The 22,877-nt window shown below is 60.1% G+C and overlaps 2 protein-coding genes across 2 annotated transcripts in view; both read right to left on the reverse strand.

Annotated features, from left to right (window-relative positions):
* Positions 1–22,877, reverse strand: part of KLHDC4 (kelch domain containing 4) — a 723,698-nt gene that overhangs the window by 136,828 nt on the left and 563,993 nt on the right. The window lies entirely within an intron of this gene.
* Positions 56–22,877, reverse strand: part of SLC7A5 (solute carrier family 7 member 5) — a 41,398-nt gene continuing 18,576 nt past the window's right edge. Inside the window, exons 3-10 of the mRNA XM_050773663.1 lie at positions 11,872–11,977; positions 11,299–11,343; positions 10,604–10,727; positions 9,667–9,770; positions 8,802–8,898; positions 7,466–7,615; positions 4,872–5,049; positions 56–3,125 (exon numbers count right to left, since the gene is read on the reverse strand). Coding sequence (XP_050629620.1) covers positions 3,070–3,125; positions 4,872–5,049; positions 7,466–7,615; positions 8,802–8,898; positions 9,667–9,770; positions 10,604–10,727; positions 11,299–11,343; positions 11,872–11,977 — 860 coding nt within the window. The 3' untranslated portion in view covers positions 56–3,069. The remainder of the gene's footprint in view (positions 3,126–4,871; positions 5,050–7,465; positions 7,616–8,801; positions 8,899–9,666; positions 9,771–10,603; positions 10,728–11,298; positions 11,344–11,871; positions 11,978–22,877) is intronic.

A 22,877-nucleotide genomic window follows, 5' to 3' on the forward strand; every position in this document is an offset into this window, starting at 1 on the left:
AACGTTCCCGCACACAGAGCCCGGCGCGGAAGAAAAGAACACGGAACATCAGCGGTAGGATGATTGAGTGTTTCTTTAAAAATAAAAACCCCACAAAAAAGCCAGAACACCCCTACCCACCCCAGCCCAGTGTAACAGGTTAGCCATTAACACAGAATAGAAACGGTCCCAGGCACACACGTCATTACTCGGCAGAGGGTGTCCGGCCTGGTCAGCCGACGTCACAGTGGATGGCCCTGCGTGGTCGGGACACAGACGAGGAGCAGGCGTGGCACCTGCGCCACGCAGAGCAGCAAGGCTGAGCACGACCACTGGAAATAAATAAACACGGTGCCGACAGCATCTTTAAATTAGTAAGACGTTAGCACAAAACAAAAAAGCAAAACGACTGAAAAAACACTTGCTTGTTTTGGTGGGGTGTGCTTGAAAACACCTGAAACCCACAAGTGGAAACCTTCGGGGACGTTTGTCAGTGGAGTGTGGAGGAAAAGGGACGGAAAAGCAGAGTCCTCTGAGACGGTCCCCTGTGGTGGCCCTGGTCCCCTGTGCTACTCCAACACAGCAGGAAGGGGAGGGTGAAGCAGGCCTCAGTCAGCACCTCGGGACACGGCCCCTACCTTCTGAAGTGGGGTCCCCAGGCTGGGGTGGGGCACACAGCACCAAGGATCACAGACTGGACCCCCCATCGACCTTCTGCGGAGGAGCTCCCACCCCAGCCCAGATGCCTGGAAGAGACCTATGCAGTGTGAAGATGGACCCCAGCGGCCCCCGCCATTTCACTCAGCAGCTACTTCCCACAACAGACACAGAACAGCCCCCATGCTCGCCCACAGCCGCAGCAGCCAACAGGCAAGCACGTGTCATCGAGAGTCTGCTGGCTCCCCGCATCCTTGAGGCATGCCCACCTCCCAGAGCAGGAGGCTGGAACAGAACGGCATCCCGAGGACCCCTACCCGAGGCGGGAAGGGAAGAGGTCGTGCGTGGGCCCCGCCAGCTCCAGTGGGACACATGCGTCCAGGCAGCACCTCTCCCAGAGCCGGGGCTGTGGCCGCCTACAATGTCCCCTGCCTCCTGGATTCGCACAGCAATGCGCCAGGCAGGTAGGGCACCAGCTACTGTCCTTTTCTGCCGCCCAGAGAACAGGCCCGGAGGGAAGAGGTCTTGCCCAACAGTCAGTCCATCTGCCCACTGGGGGTCCTCGGCGTCCGGACTGTGGGCTGTCCCTTGGACGAGTGGGATTCGGCCCCAGGAAGGATGCAGTACCCATGAGCAGACGCTGTGGAAGTTGGTCCATGTGCAGCAGGAAGCAACAGGGCGGGGGTGCCAGGGCTGGATGGGCCCCTGGGCTCTGGAATAAAAGTCTTCATTCCTCAAGCAAGAGAGATGGACATCTGGCCCCAGGTCCCCAAACTGTCTATCAGGTTTCTGCAGGCCCACTGGATGATGAGGGGGTCCTGGGGCCCAGGCAGGGGGCGGCAGGCTCCACTGAGCACCTGCTCAGAGCTTGCGGCTTGAGCAGCCGCTGGTCAGTGAAGCCATGTCCAGCCCCGCTCCGGTGGCTCCCGGCTTGGGGTACTCAGGGCTGTGCCACAGGCCAGCTCCTCCAGCCACAGAGGAGCACTGGAGTGATTCTGGACCACTTGGCTCCACCTCTAGCTGGGGAGAAGAGAAGCCAGAGCCCCCCAGACCTCAGGAGGGCCCCGGTGGGGTCTTCTTGTTCTGCGGGCCCCTGGCTGCTGCCACAGAGGCAGCAACAGCTCAGGAAAGTGGACCACACTGGCCGGGCCTCGGCTGCCTCCCATAGGGAAAAAAATTCACGGGAACAACAGAAACAGTGGGGGCTGCTATCTCCCTCCCTGCAGGAGGGTGAGGACTGGGTGAGAGCCCAGGGACCTCCAAACGCAGGCGGCAGAGAGGTGAGCAGTGCTTGGCTCTGTCTCCTAGACAACGGGCATCAGGAGGACCAGGACAAGACGTGAGGGTGACAGGGAGAGTGGGGAGGTGCTTTGGCCGGGAGGCAGAACCCAGCCCTGGCCAGAAGGGGCTGCTGGGCAGGGATTTGGGCAGCACAGAGGCCAAAGCTTTGGAGCCTGAGGGCAGCTGTGGCCTCCAGGACAGGGGACACTGCTGTGTGGAGCCCAGAGCAGGTTCCCACTTGGGTACCTGGCCACGGTGTGTCTGCTTTTCTTGCCTGCGTCTAGAAGACTGAAGGGCAGGGCTTTGTCTGCATGAACCAGAACTCAGCTTCCAAAACTGGACACAGAAATATCCGGGAGGTCGCACTGCCCAGAGGCCAGGCCTGGTGAGCTAGGGGAGATGCCGGCACCCCCCGCACCCCGGGGCTGTTCCCTGGTTTGGGATGGTGTCTCGGGGCTAGGATATACGCTCTGGAGTCCAACAGGGCCTCAGGTACCTCCTGGGAGGAGCTCTGGAATCACCCACCTCGGACCCTCCACCTCGCCTGGATCCCCCACCCCCATCCCAGTGCCACCCTACGGCTGAGTTTCCACTCTGCAAACCCTAAGGCAGACACATAAGCCCACAGGGTTGGTTTTCATGAATGTCACAAGCACATGAGTCTGGGCAGCTGTCCGGCTTTCAGTGCAAGTCTATGGTAGCAATGAGGTTTCAAGTCTCAGTAGCTCTGTTCGCCCAGGGTCTGGTCCCTTGGGGCACATAGTGTGCAGGAGAAAGGAAGGCTCCTGCCCTCCCCAGCTCCTTAAAAAATCATCATCCTAGTGGTGTCAAGTTGACCCAAAATTTAAGTTAAAAAAAAAAACAACAAAACAAGTAAACAAAGGAGGGAAGAGAAAAGGGGCCCGACGAGACCAAACGCTGCTCCTGGGCAGGACCACAGGCACACCTGGGTCCCGGACTCGACCTCAGCTGAGGGACGAGATTCGTACCAGAGTTTTCACAGCAGCTCCGCCGCCTGACCTGGGAGGGACAGCGAGGGACTGGGATGCGCAGCTGAGCTGTGGACTGTGGGGAACCGGAGTGGGTTCGAGGGGGTGAGCTGCGTTAACTGGCCTCTGTGCACGCTCCTCTGGCAGCCTCTTGGCCTCCTGGCTATGTCTCCTGAGGAACCACCTGCATGAGCTTCTGACACAGGACGGTCGTGGAGACTGTCAGGAGAGAAGACAGCTGTGTTAACCTGGGGGCTGGACAAGCACCAGTGGGACATGGGGGCGTGAGCTGGGGCTCCCCTAGCCCTGCTGTCACCTAACCCAGCACTGCCGCCCCTCCCAAAGTTGCAGAGAAGCCAGAGCTGGGATTTTAAGGAACCCTCCCTTGTGTACTTGTGCAGGTGGATACCGGGTGCCCGAGGCGCTGTCTCCTGCTGAAATGCAGAAGGGCCGCATCCCACTCGGCCCACCCCTTGCCTGCTTCAGAACCCTGGGGAGGCGGAGTGCAGCCCGTGGAGCACACAAACCAGGCCCTGGAGTCTCGGCAAAGTGCAACGGGGCAATGACAGGCCTTCCTGCAGGTCCACACCCGGGCCAGCACCTGGACACACACCCGGACTGTTCACAGCAGCCAGGCTGTCCTGCGGGCAGGGCTGGAGGGGCCAATCTGCTAAAGGTTCTCGGAAGACCTGTCACGCCTGGGACTTCCCCAGAGACATGGCTCCGGGGAGGGAGACTGGTTTCAGGATAGATAAGGGTTTAAGCTCTTGGTGTCCTGAATGACAGTTAATGCAGATCCCACTGCAAAGCTTGAGGCAAATGTTCTACCATGACCCTGGCGGTGATCAGAGTGTGGGGTTGGGGTCGGGGGTCTCCCTGCCTGTGTTGCTGCCATCCCAGGAATTTTCAAAGCCGCCCAGTAACATGGGGATCAGCATCTAGGCCCGCAGGCACCCCGGCGTTTTTCTAGGAGCCTGGCCACATTTACAGGCGCGGAGGACGGGGTCCTGAGCTTGGTGGTAAAGCACCCCCGGGTCGCTGCTGCACCCCCGGGTCTCTGGTCAGAGAGGAGGGTTTCTCCTTCTGTCTTTTTTTTTTTTTTTTTCCTGAGACAGAGTCTCGCTCTGTCACCCAGGCTGGAGTACAATGGTGAGATCTCAGCTCACTGCAACCTCCGCCTCCCGGGTTCAAGCGATTCTCCTGCCTCAGCCTCCTGAGTAGCTGGGACTACAGATGCGTGCCACTATGCCCAACTAATCTTTTGTAGTTTTAGTAGCAACGTGGTTTCACCATGTTAGCCAGGCTGGTCTCGAACTCCTGACCTCAGATGATCTGCACACCTTGGCCTCCCAAAGTGCTGAGATTACAGGTGTGAGCCACCATGCCCGGCCTATTACTGTTATATTTATTTATTTATTTATTTTTGAGACAGAGTCTTGCTCTGTGGCCAGACTGGAGTGCAGTAGTGTGGTATTAGCTCACTGCAACCTCCGCCTCCCGGTTCAAGTGATTCTCCTGCCTCAGCCTCCTGAGTAGCTGGGATTACAGGTGCCCGCCACCATGCCCAGCTAATTTGTGTATTTTTAGTAGAGACAGAGTTTCACCATGTTGGCCAGGCTGGTCTTGAACTCCTGACCTCAATTGATCCACCTGCCTCCGCCTCTTTCTGCCTTTCTCAGTAAGTCTGCTGTGTCAGCTGGTGGCAGCCAGCAAGATTTTGTCACTTGGCAGCAGTAGCCTGGTGTTCTGGACTCCCTCATCCTGAGAGATGAGCTGGTGCTGCGCCGAGCGTCTTATCCCCGAGACATGTGGGCTGCGTGTCACTGGCAGACACTGCAGGGACCTGAACCCTCCTGCCACCCAACACGCTTGGCTCCGTGTGGGTGGAGATGGCCGACGCCTCTCAACTCCCTTCGCTGCCCAGGGCAGAGGGTACCGTGGGCTGCGTGCCAGCGAGATACTCACAGATGCCCTGGAGGAGCCACTGGGGCTTGTTTTTCCACCAGACCCCGAAGAAGTAGACGGGCAGCCCGCTGAGGATGATGGTGAAGCCGATGCCACACTCCACGGGCGTCTTCCAGAAGGAGACGGCGATCAGGAAGAGGCAGGCCAGGATGAAGAACACGGGCAGGGCCAGGTTCACCTGGAGCAGAGGACAGGGCCTGGATGAGCCTCCCTCCCCCATGCCCCGAGGTTCCTCAGCCCTCCTGGGCCCTCCACACCCACAGCCGCTGACTTCCAGGTCACCAGGATGTGAGCTGCACCCCATCTGCCTCACGCACCGGCCTGTCCCGCTCTAGACTCCGCACACAGGGCTGGGCCTGGATCTGCCTCACGCACCGGCCTGTCCCGCTCTAGACTCCGCACACAGGGCTGGGCCTGGATCTGGCTCACGCACCGGCCTGTCCCGCTCTAGACTCCGCACACAGGGCTGGGCCTGGATCTGCCTCACGCACTGGGCTGTCCCGCCCTAGACTCTGCACACAGGGCTGGGCCTGGATCTGCCTCATGCACTGGGCTGTCCCGCCCTAGACTCTGCACACAGGGCTGGGCCTGGATCTGCCTCACGCACCGGGCTGTCCTGCCCTAGACTCTGCACACAGGGCTGGGCCTGGATCTGCCTCACGCACCGGCCTGTCCTGCCCTAGACTCTGCACACAGGGCTGGGCACGTTGCCGGGGGCTCAGGCGGCTGCTGATGAGGGATGGAAGGAGCCAGCTTCATCTCCCGAGGCCTCCCATGGGCAGGGAAGGTCACAGCTCCATTCCCACATCACAGGCCTGGAAACCCTGAGCCGCCAGGACACGCAGGGGCCTGATGCTTCCAGGAGACAGTGGCCACCCACTAAGACGCCAGGAGACCACCCTCTTGGAGACCCTGTTGTGGACACCACTGAGCAAAAGCCCATCCCTGAAGCTGTAGCCTAAACTGTCACCTTCAGCAGACGAGCTCCACCCGGCACAGAAGCCAGGCAGGGCTGTGAGGAGCCTGCAGGCCCAGCCCGTGACCCGCGGTTCGGCACGGCTGTGGGATTGACTCGGCTGTCCTGAATCCATACTTGGACAGGGCACCCTGGGAGACGCAGGGCTGACCACGTGTCCTAGCCCATCAGTGCAGGCCGCATGGCTGCCCTGTCACCAGGGAACAGACACCAACCCCGTGCCCAGGCTCACAGTGAGCAGAGCCAAGCCTACCCCATGCCCAGGTCCCCATGGGGGCTGAGCCCCCGCCGTGTCCGGTGACTGCCCTGTGCCGCCTCTCCTGGGCCAGGCTGGGCCTCCTGCTGCCCTCCAAGGCCCTGTGGCTAGGCTGGCACAGCAGGCACAAGCTGGTGCCCATGTAGGGCGGCTCCTCCTTGCCCTCTGCAGCCTTCTTTCGGGGCTGCATCTGGGTTCTTGTGCTGACCGTATTTTAAAGCCCGTTTTTTTTCTTTTTTTTCTGAGACGGAATCTTGCCCTGTTGCCCAGGCTGGAGTGCAGTGGCGCAATCTCGGCTCACTGCCAAGCTCCACCTCCCGGGTTCACGCCGTTCTCCTGCCTCAGCCTCCCGAGTAGCTGGGACTACATCCACACACCATCGCGACTGGCTAATTTTTTATATTGTTAGTAGAGACAGGGTTTCACCATGTTAGCCAGGATAGTCTTGATCTCCTGACCTCGTGATCCGCCCACCTCGGTCTCCCAAAGTGCTGGGATTACAGGCGTGAGACACTGCACCCGGCCTAAAGCCCCTGTTAAACAGTGATCACAGGCACCCCTGGGGCCCCCAGGCTTCAGGAACACAGAGGAAGAGATGGTCTGGGCAGGGAAGCTGGGCTACTGTGATAGCCATATGCTAGCTGAGTGACAAAAGCTACTGGCCAGCAGCCACCAGGGGCTCTGGCCTCTTGTTCTGTGTCACGGCCAGGGCAGCGTAGCTTGCTGGGCCCCAGGCAGGAGCATGGTCTCTGCTGGATGGCCCCCTTTTTGAAGAAAGCAGCTCACTGATAACAGCTGCCCCTCTGAATGAGCTGCTGGGGATGGGGAGAGTCCAGTGGGGCCCAGGCGCTCCTTGGGCCGGGTACCCTGCATTCCACCTGCCAGCACAGCCGCGACAGCCCTTTGAATGCCGTGCCAGGCCCAGCTCTACCCCGCCCCTGGCAGGGGCTCCCCACCGCCCACCTACGACTGCAATGTCCTTATCTGCTTCCCTCCATTCAAGGGCGCACAAGCTCTGTGCCATCTGTTGTCCTTTGAGGAACCCCAGCTCCTGCAATCACACTGGGCACTCTTGTAGCTGGGTCAACAGCCATCACCAGAATTAGCTGACCCCGTGTCTGCTGCAAAAGCACGGGCACACACGGCCTTGCACCCCTCCCACTGGGACCCCCTGCGGCATGAGCCCTGGTTTGCCAAGGGGAGACTCGGGCTTGATGTGGACGTGGCCCTGCCCAGGTGCATGCAGGCAGGGGCAGGTCCAGAGGCTGAGCTGGGATGCTGGCTCCCGACTCAGGGTCCTTAGGACCCATGGACCCTGCCTCTGTGAAGGCTGCCTGGGGGAGCCGGAGGCCCTGGGCTCACCTTGATGGGCCGCTCCAGCTCGGGCTTTCTATAGCGCAGCCAGATCATGCCGATGATGGCCAGGGCCACGCAGAGCCAGTTGAAGAAGCTGAAGAAGTTGATGACGGAGAAGATGTCCTTGGAGAAGGCATAGAGCAGCGTCATCACGCACTGGAAGAGAGAGGCGGCTGGCTGAGCCCTGGAGCCCACAACTAGGGCTGGGGAGGGCCGTGGTAGCCACTGGGGACTGTCTATCCTGGCTGGGCCCAGCTGAGCACCAGGGAATTTTGTTTTAAAGGAGAAACCTCATCTGAGCAACATGCAAGGTCTTAGAGGAGGAAAGAAGGGAAAGAGAGAAGGAAGGAGGAGAGGAGGAGGGAAGGAGGGAGAGGAGGGAAGGAGGGAGGAGGGAAGGGAGAAGGAAATGGAGACCACATTTGGGTTACGGACAGGTGAAGAGCACAGTGTACACATGCAGCTGGGCTCCGCTGGACTGTGGCTTTGTGTGTGAGGGCCACAACCTGACCTAACTCAGGGGTCACCAAGAAAACTGTTTCTGTAACCCCCAGCACAGCTGTGCTCCCGAGGACCGTGCAGCTGCCAGAGAGTCCAGGACTCACTGCCCTTCCTGACTCGCTTCTAACACAGGGAAGGATTAGTAAGCAAGGGCCAGGATCTCTGAGGCCAGACCACAGCTTCCTCTGCTGTCTCTCACTGGTTTTGACGGAAGCAGCCTGTAGGGAGGCCAGTGTGCTGAGGGGCGGGGCCTGCAGCCCATAGTCATGCAGGAAGCCACCATGGGAGTGGCCTCTCCAGCCCTGGTCACACCCTCGGATGAGACCACAGCTCCAGGCATCAGCTCCCTGAATCCTTGACTCACGGAAACTGTGGGATAACAAGTGCTTTTCCTTTTAGATCGCTACGTTTTGGAGTGATGAGTGACACAGCAAGAGGGAACGAGGGCAATCAAAGGCGCTGGCATGGAAAGATGCAGGAGAAGTGGAAGGAAACTGCGTGTGATGCACGCCGCTGAGAAACGAACACGGGGCAGGTGCCTGCGGAGGCGGAGGTGCAGTGAGCCAGGCAGCCAGCAGAGCAGCAACCTGGGTGGAGCTTCTGCTTCCCGCATTCCCGATGGACTGAATTGCTTGCGGCAGTCACCATATATTGTTTTTGGAATAAAATCTTAAGGCCCTCCAGCACTCTCTGGCATGCAGTGGAGCTCGGCAGGAGGCCACGTTTGAGGTGCCACCCAGTCCACACCCCAGACAAAGCTGCAAGCTGTGGCAGCCTCCCTCTGGGAAGTTCCTGGACAACCCCCAGGGATGTAGGGCACGGGGCTGTGCAGCAGGCTTACCGTGAACACGAGGGACGGCACAGGGGTGAGGAGCCGTGGGTGGATCATGGAGAGGATGGAGGGCAGGTGGCCTTCCCGGGAACCCACGAAGAAGAGCCTGTGAACAGAACAGAGTGGCGTCAGCCACTGCCTCACAACTCAGCACAAGGACAGGGGACATGGCAGGCTGGGGAGTGGACAGGGTCTGTCCTGGCTTGTCTGGGCCTCTCTGGCCAGAGTGGGAACCAGGCCCCTCCAGCTGCTGGCTGTGGGCCTCTCAGTGTCCCCAGCCAACTCAGCTGGCAAGGACAGAAACTTGGGAGCCACTGCTCACTCCAGCCCCGGGGGCTGAGCGGCAATCATGGGGCATCTAGGACACCACGGCTGTGTCACTTCCAGGCAGGAGCGGGGAGGCGAGGGCTAAAGTTCACGCTTCCTTTATTTCTGTATTATTTGAGCTTGCTGCTTTTTTTTTTTTTGAGATGGTCTCACTTTGTCACCCAGGCTGGAGTGCAGTGGCACCATCTCAGCTCACTACAGTCTCAACCTTCTGGTCACAAGCAATCCTTCCACCTCAGCACCCCAAGTAGCTGGGACTACGGTGGCACATGCCACCACACCTGGCTGATTTTTGTATATTTTTGTAGAGACAGGGTTTTGCCATGTTGCTCAGGCCGGTCTCGAACTCCTGAGCTCAAGCGATCTGCCCACCTCGGCCTCCTAAAGTGCTGTGATGACAGGCATGAGCCACCGTGCCTGGCCTATTGGAGCAGCTGTGTATCCCCAGTATCACAGAGACAAACCCTTTACAGACATGGAACGTGTTGAACCGGGCCATGAGCCTGGGCCTCCCTCACCTGTTGTGGGTGGGTAGGGCTGTACTCACCTGGAAGATGTGAACAGGGACCCATTGACGGAGCCGAAGCAGGACAAGCCCACGAAGACGGGGATGATCCAGGACATGACGCCCAGGTGATAGTTCCCGAAGTCCTAGGCAGGCACAACCAGTGAGCTGGGCCCCAACGGCTGGCTGTCGCCCTCCCCGCGCTCACCAGGAGCCCTGTGAGCTCACAAGAGCCCTCTGCAGAGGACCTCTTGGGCTGGATTCTGGCCTCTGGGGGGACTTCCCAGGACAGGGCTTTCAAGCGGCCCCTGCCCAGCCTGCTTGTGGGGGAGCACTCGTTGGTCCTGATTTGTCCCTTCCTCTGGACTCCTCTGGACTCCTCTGGAGCAAGCTACGGCCTCCAGGTGGGGATCTTGCCTTCCCTATCTGGGGTCCTCTGCAGGCCCAGCACGGTGCCCTGCAGGCAGTGGGCTGGGAGTCAGAGCTTGTTCAGTAGGAAGCTGGCCAGAGCGCCCACTCCCTGTTTCCCCCGCCCTGGGAGGGCAATGGGAGGAGCCTTGGAAGCTACGGGGCCAGCCTGGCTGAGCTGCTCAGTGACACTGCCCGGGCTTGGCCTCCTGCCTGCCAAGCCAGCAGCAGCCGTGCCCTCTAAAGAACGCTAGTCTGTGGCAGACTCCAGTCTTTCTGCGCTCAGATTTCAAACGACCGCTGCCTTGGACTCCCTGGGCCTTCTGGCTTACAGCTGGTTCTGGGTGTGGCCTGGCATCAGATTTTAAACCCCTCTCCCCTGTGACTCTCCCCAGCAGCCGAGGTCGAGGACGATCCCCAGACACTTCCTCTGCGGCTGTTGTGAGGGGAGACCACCACTCCACTCCTCCGGGTAGGGGAGGCTTAGAGACTGGGGCACCTCTCCAGTCTGGAGGGGATGCGCTGGTCACAGCCTCAGACCCCTGGTGGAAGCTGGCGGGTAGCGACTCACCACGGCCACGGCCTCAGAAGCCAGCATCTGCTCGGTGGACAGGGTGGTGAAGTAGGCCAGGTTGGTCAGCACGTACACCAGCGTCACGATGGGCAGGGAGATGATGATGGCCAGGGGCAGGTTTCTGGAAGGAACAGGGACGACATGTCACTCAACATACCCAGGCTGAAAGCCAAACCCTGTGCCCACGAGCCAGGTGGGCTCCTCGCCAGCAGCAGCTCCGGCCTCTGTGCCCAGCTTCTCGGGGAAGATGGGAAGCAGTAAGAGAGCACGAGACTGCCTGGAGCGGGACACTGCACAGGCCTGGCTGGTGCCTTGGCCATGGCCTCAGCTTCCCCACCTGAGAAATGGGGATTCTTCTGGGTGACCTCAAGGGCTCAGGCGAGCGAAGTCAGGCCGCCCCGGTCTGAATCCTAAGGCTCTGCCCACGAGCTACACAGCCGGGGACCAGAGCCGAGAGCCCAAGCAGCTCCTCTGTACCATCCCGCCCTGAGTGGGGGCCTCACTTGCCACCCGTTCTCTGGAGAAACCGTTCTCAGGGACCCGCTCCACATCCTGCTGGCCCCAGAGGCCCCAGTCGCGGCCCTACTGTGAGCTGGCCTGAGCTAACCAACAGGCTTCAGGTGGCACGTGGCTGCCTCCTGCCTCACAGTACAATAATGAAAAACGACGCCTCCGTCCCTTCTTGCACATACCTGTAGGGGTTGATCATTTCTTCTGTGACGAAATTCAAGTAATTCCTAAAATTTAGAGAACAGCTTTCAAATGATCTGATCCTCATCAGGGAAAAGAAATCACCTGGCAGAGAGCACCCGACCCCCCCAACCCCAGTGGTCTGCTCGCCGGGCTGGAAAGCAGACCCGGAGTGGAAGCTCAGCCTCCTGTCTGCTCCGGGGGTCCCTCTACCCCTTCCAGGCCCTCCTGCTCATTTCCTGCCCGCTCGCCCTACCGGGGTGATTCTCAGGTTCCTGTGAGGCCCGCCTGAGCGCAGGAGCCAGGCCGGGGACCCGGAGGGGCCGCAGGGCTCAGCTGCCTCCACCTGCCACCTTCGCCCGCCAAGACAGACACAGAGCTGGAGCCAGAGTAGGGCTGCAGCGGGCGGCCTCCCCACGCTTCGTCGGGGTGTGGGTGACTCTGGAGGGTCACCTGCCACTCTATACCGTCCACTCCCTTTAACTGCCCCTTGATGGCTGGGAGGTTTGGGATTCCTGGACATGTCAGGGAATGTGTGTCCCCAGACCAAGGGACCCAGACATTCCAGAACCTACCATCCTCCGTAGGCAAAGAGGCCGCTGTATAATGCCAGCACGATGTTCCCCACATCCAATTTGGTGCCTTCAAATGAGAACTTGGGATCTAGATTGGACACATCACCTGGCAGGGGCCAAAGAAAGGAACGCGGGGTTAGAGAGCACAGAACAGAGGTCATGCTACCAGTTCCAGAATGTTCCTGGAGCAAAATACATAGCAAAAAAAATGCTGGAGTGAAGGCTTTTCTTTTCTTTTTTTTTTTTGAGATGGAGTCTCGCTGTGTCTCCCAGGCTGGAGTGCAGCGGCACAATCTCGGCTCACTGCAAGCTCCGCCTCCCGGGTTTACGCCATTCTCCTGCCTCAGCCTCCCGAGTAGCTGGGACTACAGGCGCCCGCCACCACGCCCGGCTAATTTTTTGTATTTTTAGTAGAGACGGAGTTTTACTGTGTTAGCCAGGATGGTCTCGATCTCCTGACCTCGTGATCCGCCCGCCTCAACCTCCCAAAGTGCTGGGATTATAGGCGTGAGCCACCACGCCCAGTCTGAGTGAAGGCTTTTCACTGTGACAAATGGTATGTACCTGCTGAGCCACGTGGAGGGTGCAGGGTTCCAACCACAACCAGAGGAACGTGGCCCCACTGGAGGCCCTGCGCTGTGCCCACCTGAGAGGGGACCGGCAGCTCTGACCACCGCCCAGGAGGGCCCCTCAGACGCTACAGGAGGTCAGGAGGGAGGGGTCAAGCAGCCCCAGTTGTCTTTAAGAAGGTTCCCTGAGACCTCATGACACGAGTGTCGAGGCAGTACGAAGCCAGGGGACCTCGGTTTGCATCCTGGCTGTGGCACCAAGGAAGGCCCAGAGCCACCAGGGCCCCGCTTCTTGGGGTGTGGGGAGCTCGGCACAGGCTGCCCTCCCTCCAGGGCTCACAGGACAGGCCTGGGGAAGAGCACAGGTTTATCCTGGACTGTGTTGAGCGTACAGCCAGCTGCAGCCGGGGCAGGGACAGGGCTGTGTGCAGAGCTCTCTCCTTTGCTATCTGAGGAAACGCGTCACTGGACCTCGTGACGGGTCCACCCTGTTCCAGAAGGACCTCATTTCAAAATCTGAACCTCAGTCACATCTGCAAAGACCCCTTTTCCAAATAAGGCCACCAGCATTCACGGGTTCCCCGGGAGGACGTGTCTTTTGGGGGAAGGGGTGTCTCCGGAAGGTCACCTGGCTGCTAGGACAGCTCTGGCCCTTTCTGTGACTGTTACGTCCTCTGTGAAATGGGCCTGGTGTGTTCGAGCCCGGAATACATTGCCCAGACACCTGTCTCAAGGACCACTGCGCTTCAGGAAGAACTTGGAAACAAGACCAAAGACACCACCGGAACAGAGGAGCTGGTCCCCTCCCGCCCGCCTGCCAGGCGCACACACAGCTGGGGGCACAAGTGGAAATCCTGGTCAGGCTGTGGACTGTCAGTTCATGTGAGAACCGTGTGTGAGTGCCCTTCGTGCTGAGAACTCACCAGCCCGTCTCGCAGGGCCTGGAAGGGATGGGCCTCTGGGGCTGCTGTGTCCCACCTTGTGGCCTCAGACCACAGGTCACCATGGGGGCCCAAGAAGGGGAAACACCTTGGTGGTCCAGGGAACACTGCAGAGCAACGAGGCGAGCAAATTTCAAAGGGGGCCCGTGAAGGGAGGTTCCCATAAGACCTTGGCAATTGCCCCAAACGAAGTGCGAGCTTCAAAGGTGGCACCGGATTTCCTACGGCAGAGCCCACGGTGGGGTCCCTTCCCGGTGGGTGGAACCGGTTCCTGTTTTGCACCTGCTTCCCTGTTGGATGCCTGCGGCTCTGCCCCCAGCTCTGTCTATCCCAGATGCCAGGTGTGCTGGGGCCTTTGATCTTCAGCCTGCAATGGGGACGCTGGTGGGTTCCCTGAGGGCTGCCCGCCACCCCGCCCTGCCAAGGCCTTGATCTCCTGAGAAGAATGAGCTCTGGGGCCCACTGCCTGCGTGTGATGTGTTCCAGGTCCTGGTCACCGGGTGGTCAGCAGGCAGGGCTTGACCCTGCAGGCCTGGAGCGGGGGCAGCTCAGAGCAACTCAGGACAGTGCACTTTGCACAGCACCTCAGCCAAGACGCCCACAGCCCCTCTGGCCTCCCTCCCATCTGTTCTCTGATGGAATGTTCTGGAATGTGCAGACCCTTCACATCTGCAAAGCCCTACTGTGTCCTGCCCACTTACTTCTGCAGGGGGAAGCATCTGTGCAACAAGTGGGGAAATGCTGACCTGCCAGGCTGCTTGAGAAGCAAGGTCCTGCCTCCCCCATCTGGCACTCACAGTGGGAGGGGGTGAAGGTGAGCCCTGGAGGCCAGAAACACATGCTCCATTCACTGTGACCACCCCCTGGACTCAGCCTGAGCTGATGGACAGGAGGCCTCAGTCCACGGTCCCGGCCAGACATATCAATCCCTGGAACCCACCTCCAGCCTCACGACAGGAAAGGCAGCTGATCCCACACAGAGGGTGGCTGCTTTTACTAAGGACAATATGCTGGACACGGTATGAGGTCTTCAGGCAGGAGCTGGACATTGGCAGCCCTAAGGCCTGGGTAACTTTTTTTTTTTTTTGAGACAGAGTTCCACCACGCCAGGCTAATTTTTGTATTTTTAGTAAAGACAGGGTTTCACCATGTTGGCCAGGCTGGTCTTGAACTCCCAACCTCAGGTGATCCACCCGCCTCGGCCTCCCGAAGTGCTAGGATTACAGGTGTGAGTCACCGCACCAGGCCAGGCCTGGATAACTTTAATGTTTTTTTTTTTTTTTTTTTTTTTTTTTTTTTTTTTTTTTTTTTTTTTTGAGACGGAGTCTTGCTCTGTAGCCCGGGCTGGAGTGCAGTGGCCGGATCTCAGCTCACTGCAAGCTCCGCCTCCCGGGTTTATGCCATTCTCCTGCCTCAGCCTCCTGAGTAGCTGGGACTACAGGCGCCCGCCACCTCGCCCGGCTAGTTTTTTTTGTATTTTTAGTAGAGACGGGGTTTCACCGTGTTAGCCAGGATGGTCTCGATCTCCTGACCTCGTGATCCGCCCGTCTCGGCCTCCCGAAGTGCTAGGATTACAGGTGTGAGTCACCGCGCCCGGCCAACTTTAATGTTTTAATCAGCGTCTCACTCCACTCTGTGGTCACAGTCATCTCCATGACTACAGAGCTGGGGACGGGATACCTCCCACACAGTGGTGCTCTCTGGGGTGCACAGTTCCATTCTGCAGCCTCTGAAACTTCCAAGAAAAGAAATACCAGCCGCTCTGACCAAGCACAGACTTAAGAATCGTCCCCGCACCGGGTGCGGCAGCTCACACCTGTAGTCCCAGCACTTTGGGAGGCTGGGGCAGGTGGATCGCTTGAGCTCAAGTTGGAGACAAGCCTGGGCAACATGGCCAAACCCCGTTTCTACAAAAAATACAAAAAGTAGACGGGTGTGGTGGTGGCAGGCCTCTAGTCTCAACTTTTTGGGAGGCTGAGGGGGGAGGATGGCTTGAGCCGGGGAGCCGGGAGGTTGCAGTGACCCGAGATCATGCCATTACACTCCAGCCTGGACAAGCTCCAGCTAGGGAGGCTCGGCAGCGCCCCTCTCAAGCCACTCATGTAGCTTTCATTCTTAGGATAGTGTGGCCAGGGATGCCCTGCAGGGACCTCCTGGGCTGTAGCTTGTCCAGGGCCTCTCTCTGTCACGTGTCTAAGGTCCTGGAGGCCGGTGGATATGCACAGAGGAATGACATCCCCCAACCTCACAGCCTTGGGTGCAGCCGGCAGACCCACTCCTCACCCCTCATGGGGGATGGCAGGAAGGCAGGGGTTCAGGCTCTCCCACGGACCCTAGACTGGGGCTTGGTCCTGGCTTTGACACGAAGCCCCAGGCACTGGGCAGGACCGGAAGGAATGGCTGAGCGGCTCACTCATTCAGCAGTCACCCAGCCTCCACACCTGGCAGTCTGCTGTCCAGTCCAGCCTCCACACCCGGCAGTCTGCTGTCCAGTCAGCCTCCACCCACGAGGAGGGGGCAGCGTGACAGGGAAGGGAGGAAGAGAATCACAGTGGACAGACGGTGACATTTGCCAGAGCCCACAGAGACGCGGGAACAGGCTCAGCGCAGAGCCTGAACGGGACCTTCCAGCCCCTTCCTTGTCCCTAAAAGGCATCTTCCTCAGGGGCTGGTGGGGTTGCCATGAAAGCAAACGCACGGCCAAAACCCCGGGGAGCAGGCAAACTAGAAAACCACGCGGTGAGCCGGGCACGGCAGCCTCTGCTTCGTCAGCAGGATCCCCTCGAGAAAGGGGTAATTGTGGTGGGAACGCTCCAAAGGCCCTGGGGAGATGATTTCAGGGAAAAGTGGCCTGATCCCTGAGTCCCACAGATGTGGCCATGGGAACCATCCACCCAGAGGCTGGAGGGGAGACTCCGCCCGTGTCTAAAGCCATCGGGCTGACAGGGCCCGGGGACGCCCCAGTGGCCAAACGCACATGGGAACGGGATCCTCCCCCCTCCTCTGTGAGGTGGCCAACCCTCTGGCTCCTGACTCAGAGGACATGACTCTGGCTCCCCATGAACGCTGTGTCCCTGGAGAGAGCAGCCTGCCCAGCCCGGGAACATGGGAATGTGGAAAGGGAGGGCATCCCGGAACCTCAGGGCTGATGGGGCCCTGCCCCAGCCCCGGAAACACCTCAGGGACAAGACAGTCACTCCTCAAGCATGGACCTTCTGCTGTGCTGGGGCCTTCCGCCTTCCAACTGCTCTGCACTCTGGCCCCTTGGGGCTCTAGGTGGAGTGTGCTGAACAGTGTCCCTGAAATTCACGTCCAGTGGAGCTGAGGGATGTGTCCCAGCTGCAAATGCAGTCTCCATAGGTGTAATTAGCAAAGGACCTTGAGACGAGATCATCCCGGATTAGAGTGGGGACTAAGGCCGACGACAAGTATCCTCAACGACACGGAGGAGGCAGACCCAGGCGAGGCAGAGCCGGGCAGCCGAGGATTCCTGGAGCCACGGGCAGCTGGAAGGGGAAGGTGGCACCTTGGGTCTGGACCTCTGGCTGCCAGGACCGGGACCGTCTGTATTATGTCTGTTGCTAAAGCCAGTCTGCAGGCATCTGTCACCACACGAGGGGCCAAATGTGCCATCCAGGGGAGACCTCCCTGGCTTCTCAGTGCATCAGACATGGGGCAGGACAGCTGCAGCTCAGTCACCAGCCGAGTGCACAGTCAATGGCTCCTCATCTAAGAGGGGGCTGGCTGCGGCCAGGACTGGGGGGCTGTGAGCCCCGTGTGGTCAGTACCCTGGAGCTAGCTGCCCTGTGGGCTCAGGGAGGACATGCAGTGACTGCCACACGGGTTCGGTCCAGAGCCCAGGCCCCACCTGGGGACCATACCTGGGGCTTCCTCTGGTCTGCCCACCCCAGGCCATGGCGCCACTTTTCACATGCCTGTTTCGTTCTGGCCATCTAACGTCTGGGAACTGTGATGGGGCAGGAATTTGGGTTTGGGGATTCTGGCAGTGACCACACGGCACTTTTTGACCACCAACAGTGTCTGTCCATCTTGGAAACTCACGAAGGAGTAGGCCCCTTTGCTTAGGGCTGCCAACCTCACACCAGAAGTAAAACAGCTTTTTCCAGCTCCACAGGCCAGAAAAGACCCTAAGAACTGTCCCCAGCACAGGGCTGTGGCTGCGACACCTCCCACACTCACCTTTTCCTGTGGCCGCTCTGGCCTCCGTCCACGCGTCTGACCAAGGGCACCGGGAGGTGAAGGCAGCAGGAAAACAAGCCCCGTTCCTGTCCTTTGATTCTGTCCAAGCACATGCCACCGGCAGAGCCGCAGCGTCCCCGGCCTGTCATCCTCCCGAGGCCAGCAGCACAGAAGCATGGCAGGCCCGGGACACACTCAGAGCTCCAGAGCAAGCAGCAGGTCAAATGTCCTTTATCAACTGTGAGGGCTTCAAGGCCCAAAAGAGGTGCCCTGAGTCGCAAAGCACCCGCCCTTGGGGCAGCCAATGCCGCAGCCCTGGCTCCAGGCCCAGGTTGACTGGAGCAGAGCCTGGCACCAATCTGGGCGCCCCTGAGTGCAGTGTCCTGTCTGTCCCTGCGTGACCCTCAGCCTGTCTGAGACGCCTCACAGAGACGCCCTGGCGTACCCCACAGAGAGGCGCCCTGGCATACCCCACAGGGAGGCCAGCCTGGAAGCGTCTCTGGAAAGTGAGCTTTGGCAGCTCGAGGCAGAGCAGAGGCCGACTCCTCCCTCGGTTAACACAGCCTGGCCCCAGCTGGGGTTCGCTTTGAGGCCCTGGGGCTTGCCCTGTTTCCTGCCAGGGGAGTGGGGCCCGAAGCTCCATCCCATCCCCCAAAACTCAGACGTGGAAGCCCTAACCCCGGTGTGGCCGTACGTGGACATGGGGCCTCTACAGATTAAGGGTAAGTGGGGTCCTCAGGGTGGGGTCTGATCTGACAGGATTCTCCTCCACACCAGAGGAGCCCCAGAGAGCCCGCTGTCCCACGAGGAAACACAGCGAGGGGGCGTCTAGGAGCCAGGAGGCTGAGCACCTGGCCCAGGGCCTCTTACCGACTCTCCCCCCGGCCTCCGGTAGCAGGGCCTCAGCACCAGACCCTCTGAGGCTGAGACCCAGCCACCCAGGCCTGCTCCACTCTTGCTGTCACCCCCGGAAAAAGTGGTAGTCAGGGCATGAGGTGAGGAAAAGGGGCCGTTAGACCCTGCATGGCTGTGGCTCCCGTGCCGGGAATGCGGTCAGCCTGGCCTCCTCCCAGCAAGAGAGGACAGCCCATTTCCCAGGGGAGGACACCGAGGCTCAGACTCACCCTGCCCAGGGGGGGCGGCAAAACTAGAATCCCAAGGCAGCTGCCCATCTAGCGCCTGCCCCTGCCCTCTCTCCGGGAGGGCACCCCGGAAGCCCGCAGTCCCAATCTGGGAGTCACAGCAGGCTGGGCTGAGCTCTGCTGGGGGTGCCTGAAAGCCCAGCTCGGGGTCCACGCACACACTCAGGTGAAGCCAGGCCCAGAAGAAGGAACGGCTCTAAGCCACAGCCCAGGGGGGCCTCTCCATCCACCCCCCACGAGGTGACCCCTCCACACCCCAGAGCCACAGCCAGCCAAGGTGTGGGCGAAACGTTTTTCCCACCAGAACAGCCCAGCAGCCGGGCATGTGCTGTGACCACTGAGGGGACTTTGTCAGAAACACTGCCTGGGGGCCGGATGCGCCCACCCACAGGAAGGAGGGACCAAGACAGGGCCGCACACCCCCAGCCGGATGAGGGCCAGGTGAGGGTGGCGGCACCTCTTCTTCTAGGAAGCTCCTCAGGACAGAGGGGGAGGGGCTCGGGGGGCGGCCTTCAGGGAAGCTCAGCAAAGCTCAGGGACCAGTCTGAGAAGAGATGTCCTCCAGACCCGCACCCTCTCGGGACAGACCGTCCCGTCAGCCTTTCCCGGAACACATGGGAGCCCACATGAACCTCCCAGAGTAGAGGGGCCCAGCGCTGCGCACCCTGGGAACAGGTGTAGGCCCTTCCGCCAGCGGTGCACGACCCTGCACACTGCGCCCAGGGTCACAGCGGCGGTGGGGAGGGACCTTCCCACCGTGGGCTCATGGCTGTGGGACCTGGGGCAGGGTACCCCACTTCTCTGGGTCTAAGGGGCCCCACTAGCTGAAGAACCAAAGGAAAACCATCATTTCAAAATTGTCATGTGACACACAGAGGCAGTCCCCCCCTCCACAGCCCAGTGGCACACACGTATTTTCCGCCTGGGACACGGGACCATCCAGAAGTGCCTACTCATGGGTGTGGGTCACAGCCAGGGGTCTCAGCCACCGGGACCAGGGCCCAGCGGGTCACATCCAGGGGTCTCAGCCACCGGGACCAGGGCCCAGCGGGTCACAGCCAGGGGTCTCAGCCACCGGGACCAGGGCCCAGCGGGTCACATCCAGGGGTCTCAGCCACCGGGACCAGGGCCCAGCGGGTCACAGCCAGGGGTCTCAGCCACCGGGACCAGGGCCCAGCGGGTCACAGCCAGGGGTCTCAGCCACCGGGACCAGGGCCCAGCGGGTCACATCCAGGGGTCTCAGCCACCGGGACCAGGGCCCAGCGGGTCACATCCAGGGGTCTCAGCCACCGGGACCAGGGCCCAGGGGTCTCTCAGCCACCGGGACCAGGGCCCAGCGGGTCACATCCAGGGGTCTCAGCCACCGGGACCAGGGCCCAGCGGGTCACATCCAGGGGTCTCAGCCACCGGGACCAGGGCCCAGCGGGTCACATCCAGGGGTCTCAGCCACCGGGACCAGGGCCCAGCGGGTCACATCCAGGGGTCTCAGCCACCGGGACCAAGGCCCAGCAGGTCACATACAGGGGTCTTAGCCACCGGGACCCAGGGCCCAGCAGCCCAGCAAGGCCACTCGGTAGGGGTCTGAGCCCAACGCAGGGGAAGCATTTTCCTCTCCTGGGGTGAAGGACAGCAAGAGGCGCGCCGCCCTGGCTGGCTGTGGCTTTCTTTCCTCTTTGTGGACACAGTGAAAGGGCAAATCTTGCTCCAGGGAATAATGACCTCCAATAGTACAACGTGGGAGGAGAAGGAAAAGAAAGTTTTTACGGAACCTTTTTTTAATCTGCCCAACTATCCAACGTGTAACTGCTCGAGGAGAGGTTAGTCTGTTCTGCCGCCGACTGCTGCAGCCTGAGCAAAAGTACAAAGCGTCCCATTGTGTCCTCCAAGAGGGACATGGTGCTGCCGTTGGGCTCGGACAGCAGACAGCAGAGCCTGTGCACTCGATCCCACCCTCCACCCTGCAGGCGAGGGCCCAGCCACCCTTCTCCTTAGGGAACAGCCTGAGCGTGGGCCTCATGGGACGGTGGGTCAGATCTGAAACCTAACTTGAGTACTGTCTCCCCTTTCAAAAAGGCTGGGACTAACTGCAGAACCTCGTGTGACACCTAAGCCTGTGTGTCCTCACGCCCCAGCCTAGGGGCAGCCGTGGCTCCCCCAAGACGCAGAGGTGAGGGCTCCTGACCAGATTTGGCCCCTGTCACTCACCCAGCTGCCCCTCCCAGCCCACATCTCAGGGAGGCCCAACCCCTCAGAAGGGCTTTTCTGGTCTGCACCAGGGCCCTGCCTGTGCCCCACTGCGACTCTCCCATTCACCATTCACGTGCCTATGGCTCTCACGTCCCCCCACAAGCTCTGGATGCAAGGCTGTGTCTTTGTTGGGACCTGGCATAGATGCAGCACATGGGACAGAAGACAGTTCTGCAGATGGCCAACTGGGAAGGGGTGATCACGAAGTTCCCTGACAAGGAGGAAACAGGCAAGAGGCTGTACGGTCGGCCAAGGGCCTCCGGGACCCTAGGGCCAGTGCCTTTCCACAGGACAGAGCCCACCTGGGGGCCAAGAGCAGCAAGGAGGAGCCTTTTCAGCTCTGATGGAGCAGGGCACCCAGGATGCGGGACAGGCAGGGACAGGTGCGTGGGCCAGGCCTGCTCTGCCAGATTTTCGCTGCATTCTCACTGACCAATCATTGCAAAATTGGGGCCGGAGTCTCTGCCTTGAAGTATCTGGGGGCTCTGCTGCCAGGTACCAGAGAGGGGAGGGGCAGCTGCCCAAGGGCTTTGTGCCCTTGGGGTTATAAAGCTCGACAACTGGGACAAAGGAATCAACACAATGTATCTTCTAAAAGCAAGGCATTCATCTGGTAACAAAATAAATATCTTGAAGCCAAACAGGAGACAGGAATTCTGCAGACGCTGCACTGTGTCAATTATGTATTCAAGTTGAACAAAAAGCTCTTTGCTCTCCCTACTGACATGTGTTTTTACAAAAATCACGTTCCCCTCCTAAATCTTTCCTGGCTACCTGATGAGCGCAGCCAAGCAAAGGCCTTCACGAGCAAAGCACCCTTCCATGCACACCTCCTGGGAGGCACAGGATCCTTCCATGCACACCCTCTGGGAAGCACAGGGCCGATTTGTCTCCTGCCTGTAACATGTTACTCAGGCCCAACCACCTCCCTGGGCAACTTCTGAGTGCCCGGGAGCCATGGAATGAGCTAGTCTTGTTTTGAGTAAGGTGCTGGAACCTGAGGTCCCAGGAAGGTTCAGAATTGGGACTTCCCGCCAGCCCTGTCCTGCCAGCTCTTGAGTGGCTCTGGTACCCCCGGTGACTCTGAGAATCCCTGGTCAGACACATGCATGGGGGATGGGCTCAAGCTCCTGAAGGATTGACCTGGGCCACCTTCCAGAGCCACCTGAGAATCGGGTGGGACTTCCCCTCGATGAACGCCTGCTGCAGGCTTTGTACAGATTGATATGTTTGATACAGACAGTCTGGCCCCAGCACCTGGAGCTCGTCTCCCTGTCGTGAGGTCAGTATATCCCGGCACCGCATCCCCCTGCAGCCCCAGGTTACCTGCTTGGTGCAGAGACCCCTCCCCAGCAGCAGCCGGCCTTTGTCCCTAAGGCGAAGTGCCGTGTGCGGCCAGCAGGGGGCGCCGGGAGCAAGGCGGAGGCCCGGCTAAAACTGCATGCTGGGTGCTGGGTGCTGCTGGGCACCCGTTCAGTTCACAGCCCACCAGTGGTAGAGTGCACACAAGAGAGCAGCCCAGCCCTGAGGCAAGGCCCCACGCAGGAGGCAGCGTCCTCATGTCTGCTTGTTTTGGCCTGGCCGTGCATGGGCTGCAGGGCAGCTCACAGCTTGCTGGGTGGGGGCCTCCCTGCCTCCAGGAGCAAGGTCCCTGTCCTGTCCTCTGCAGCCCTGGGGTCCTAACTGCCTCTCCCACAGCCACGTGGGACCAGGTAGCCTCTCTGCAGCCATCAGCGACTCCAAGTCACCAGAGCGTGCATCTGCCAGGCACCCAGCGACAGCTCCACAGCTCCAGGGCTGGAGACATCCCTAACTGAGGCTCTGGGAGAGAAGATAATGAGGCCAGCTCCTGACTGCTCTGCTCCTAGGCTGGCTCCAACATGGATGGAGACAAACTCAGAAGGAAC

The sequence above is a fragment of the Macaca thibetana genome, chromosome 20, assembly GCF_024542745.1.
Source record: "Macaca thibetana thibetana isolate TM-01 chromosome 20, ASM2454274v1, whole genome shotgun sequence".
Taxonomy (NCBI): Eukaryota; Metazoa; Chordata; class Mammalia; order Primates; family Cercopithecidae; genus Macaca; species Macaca thibetana.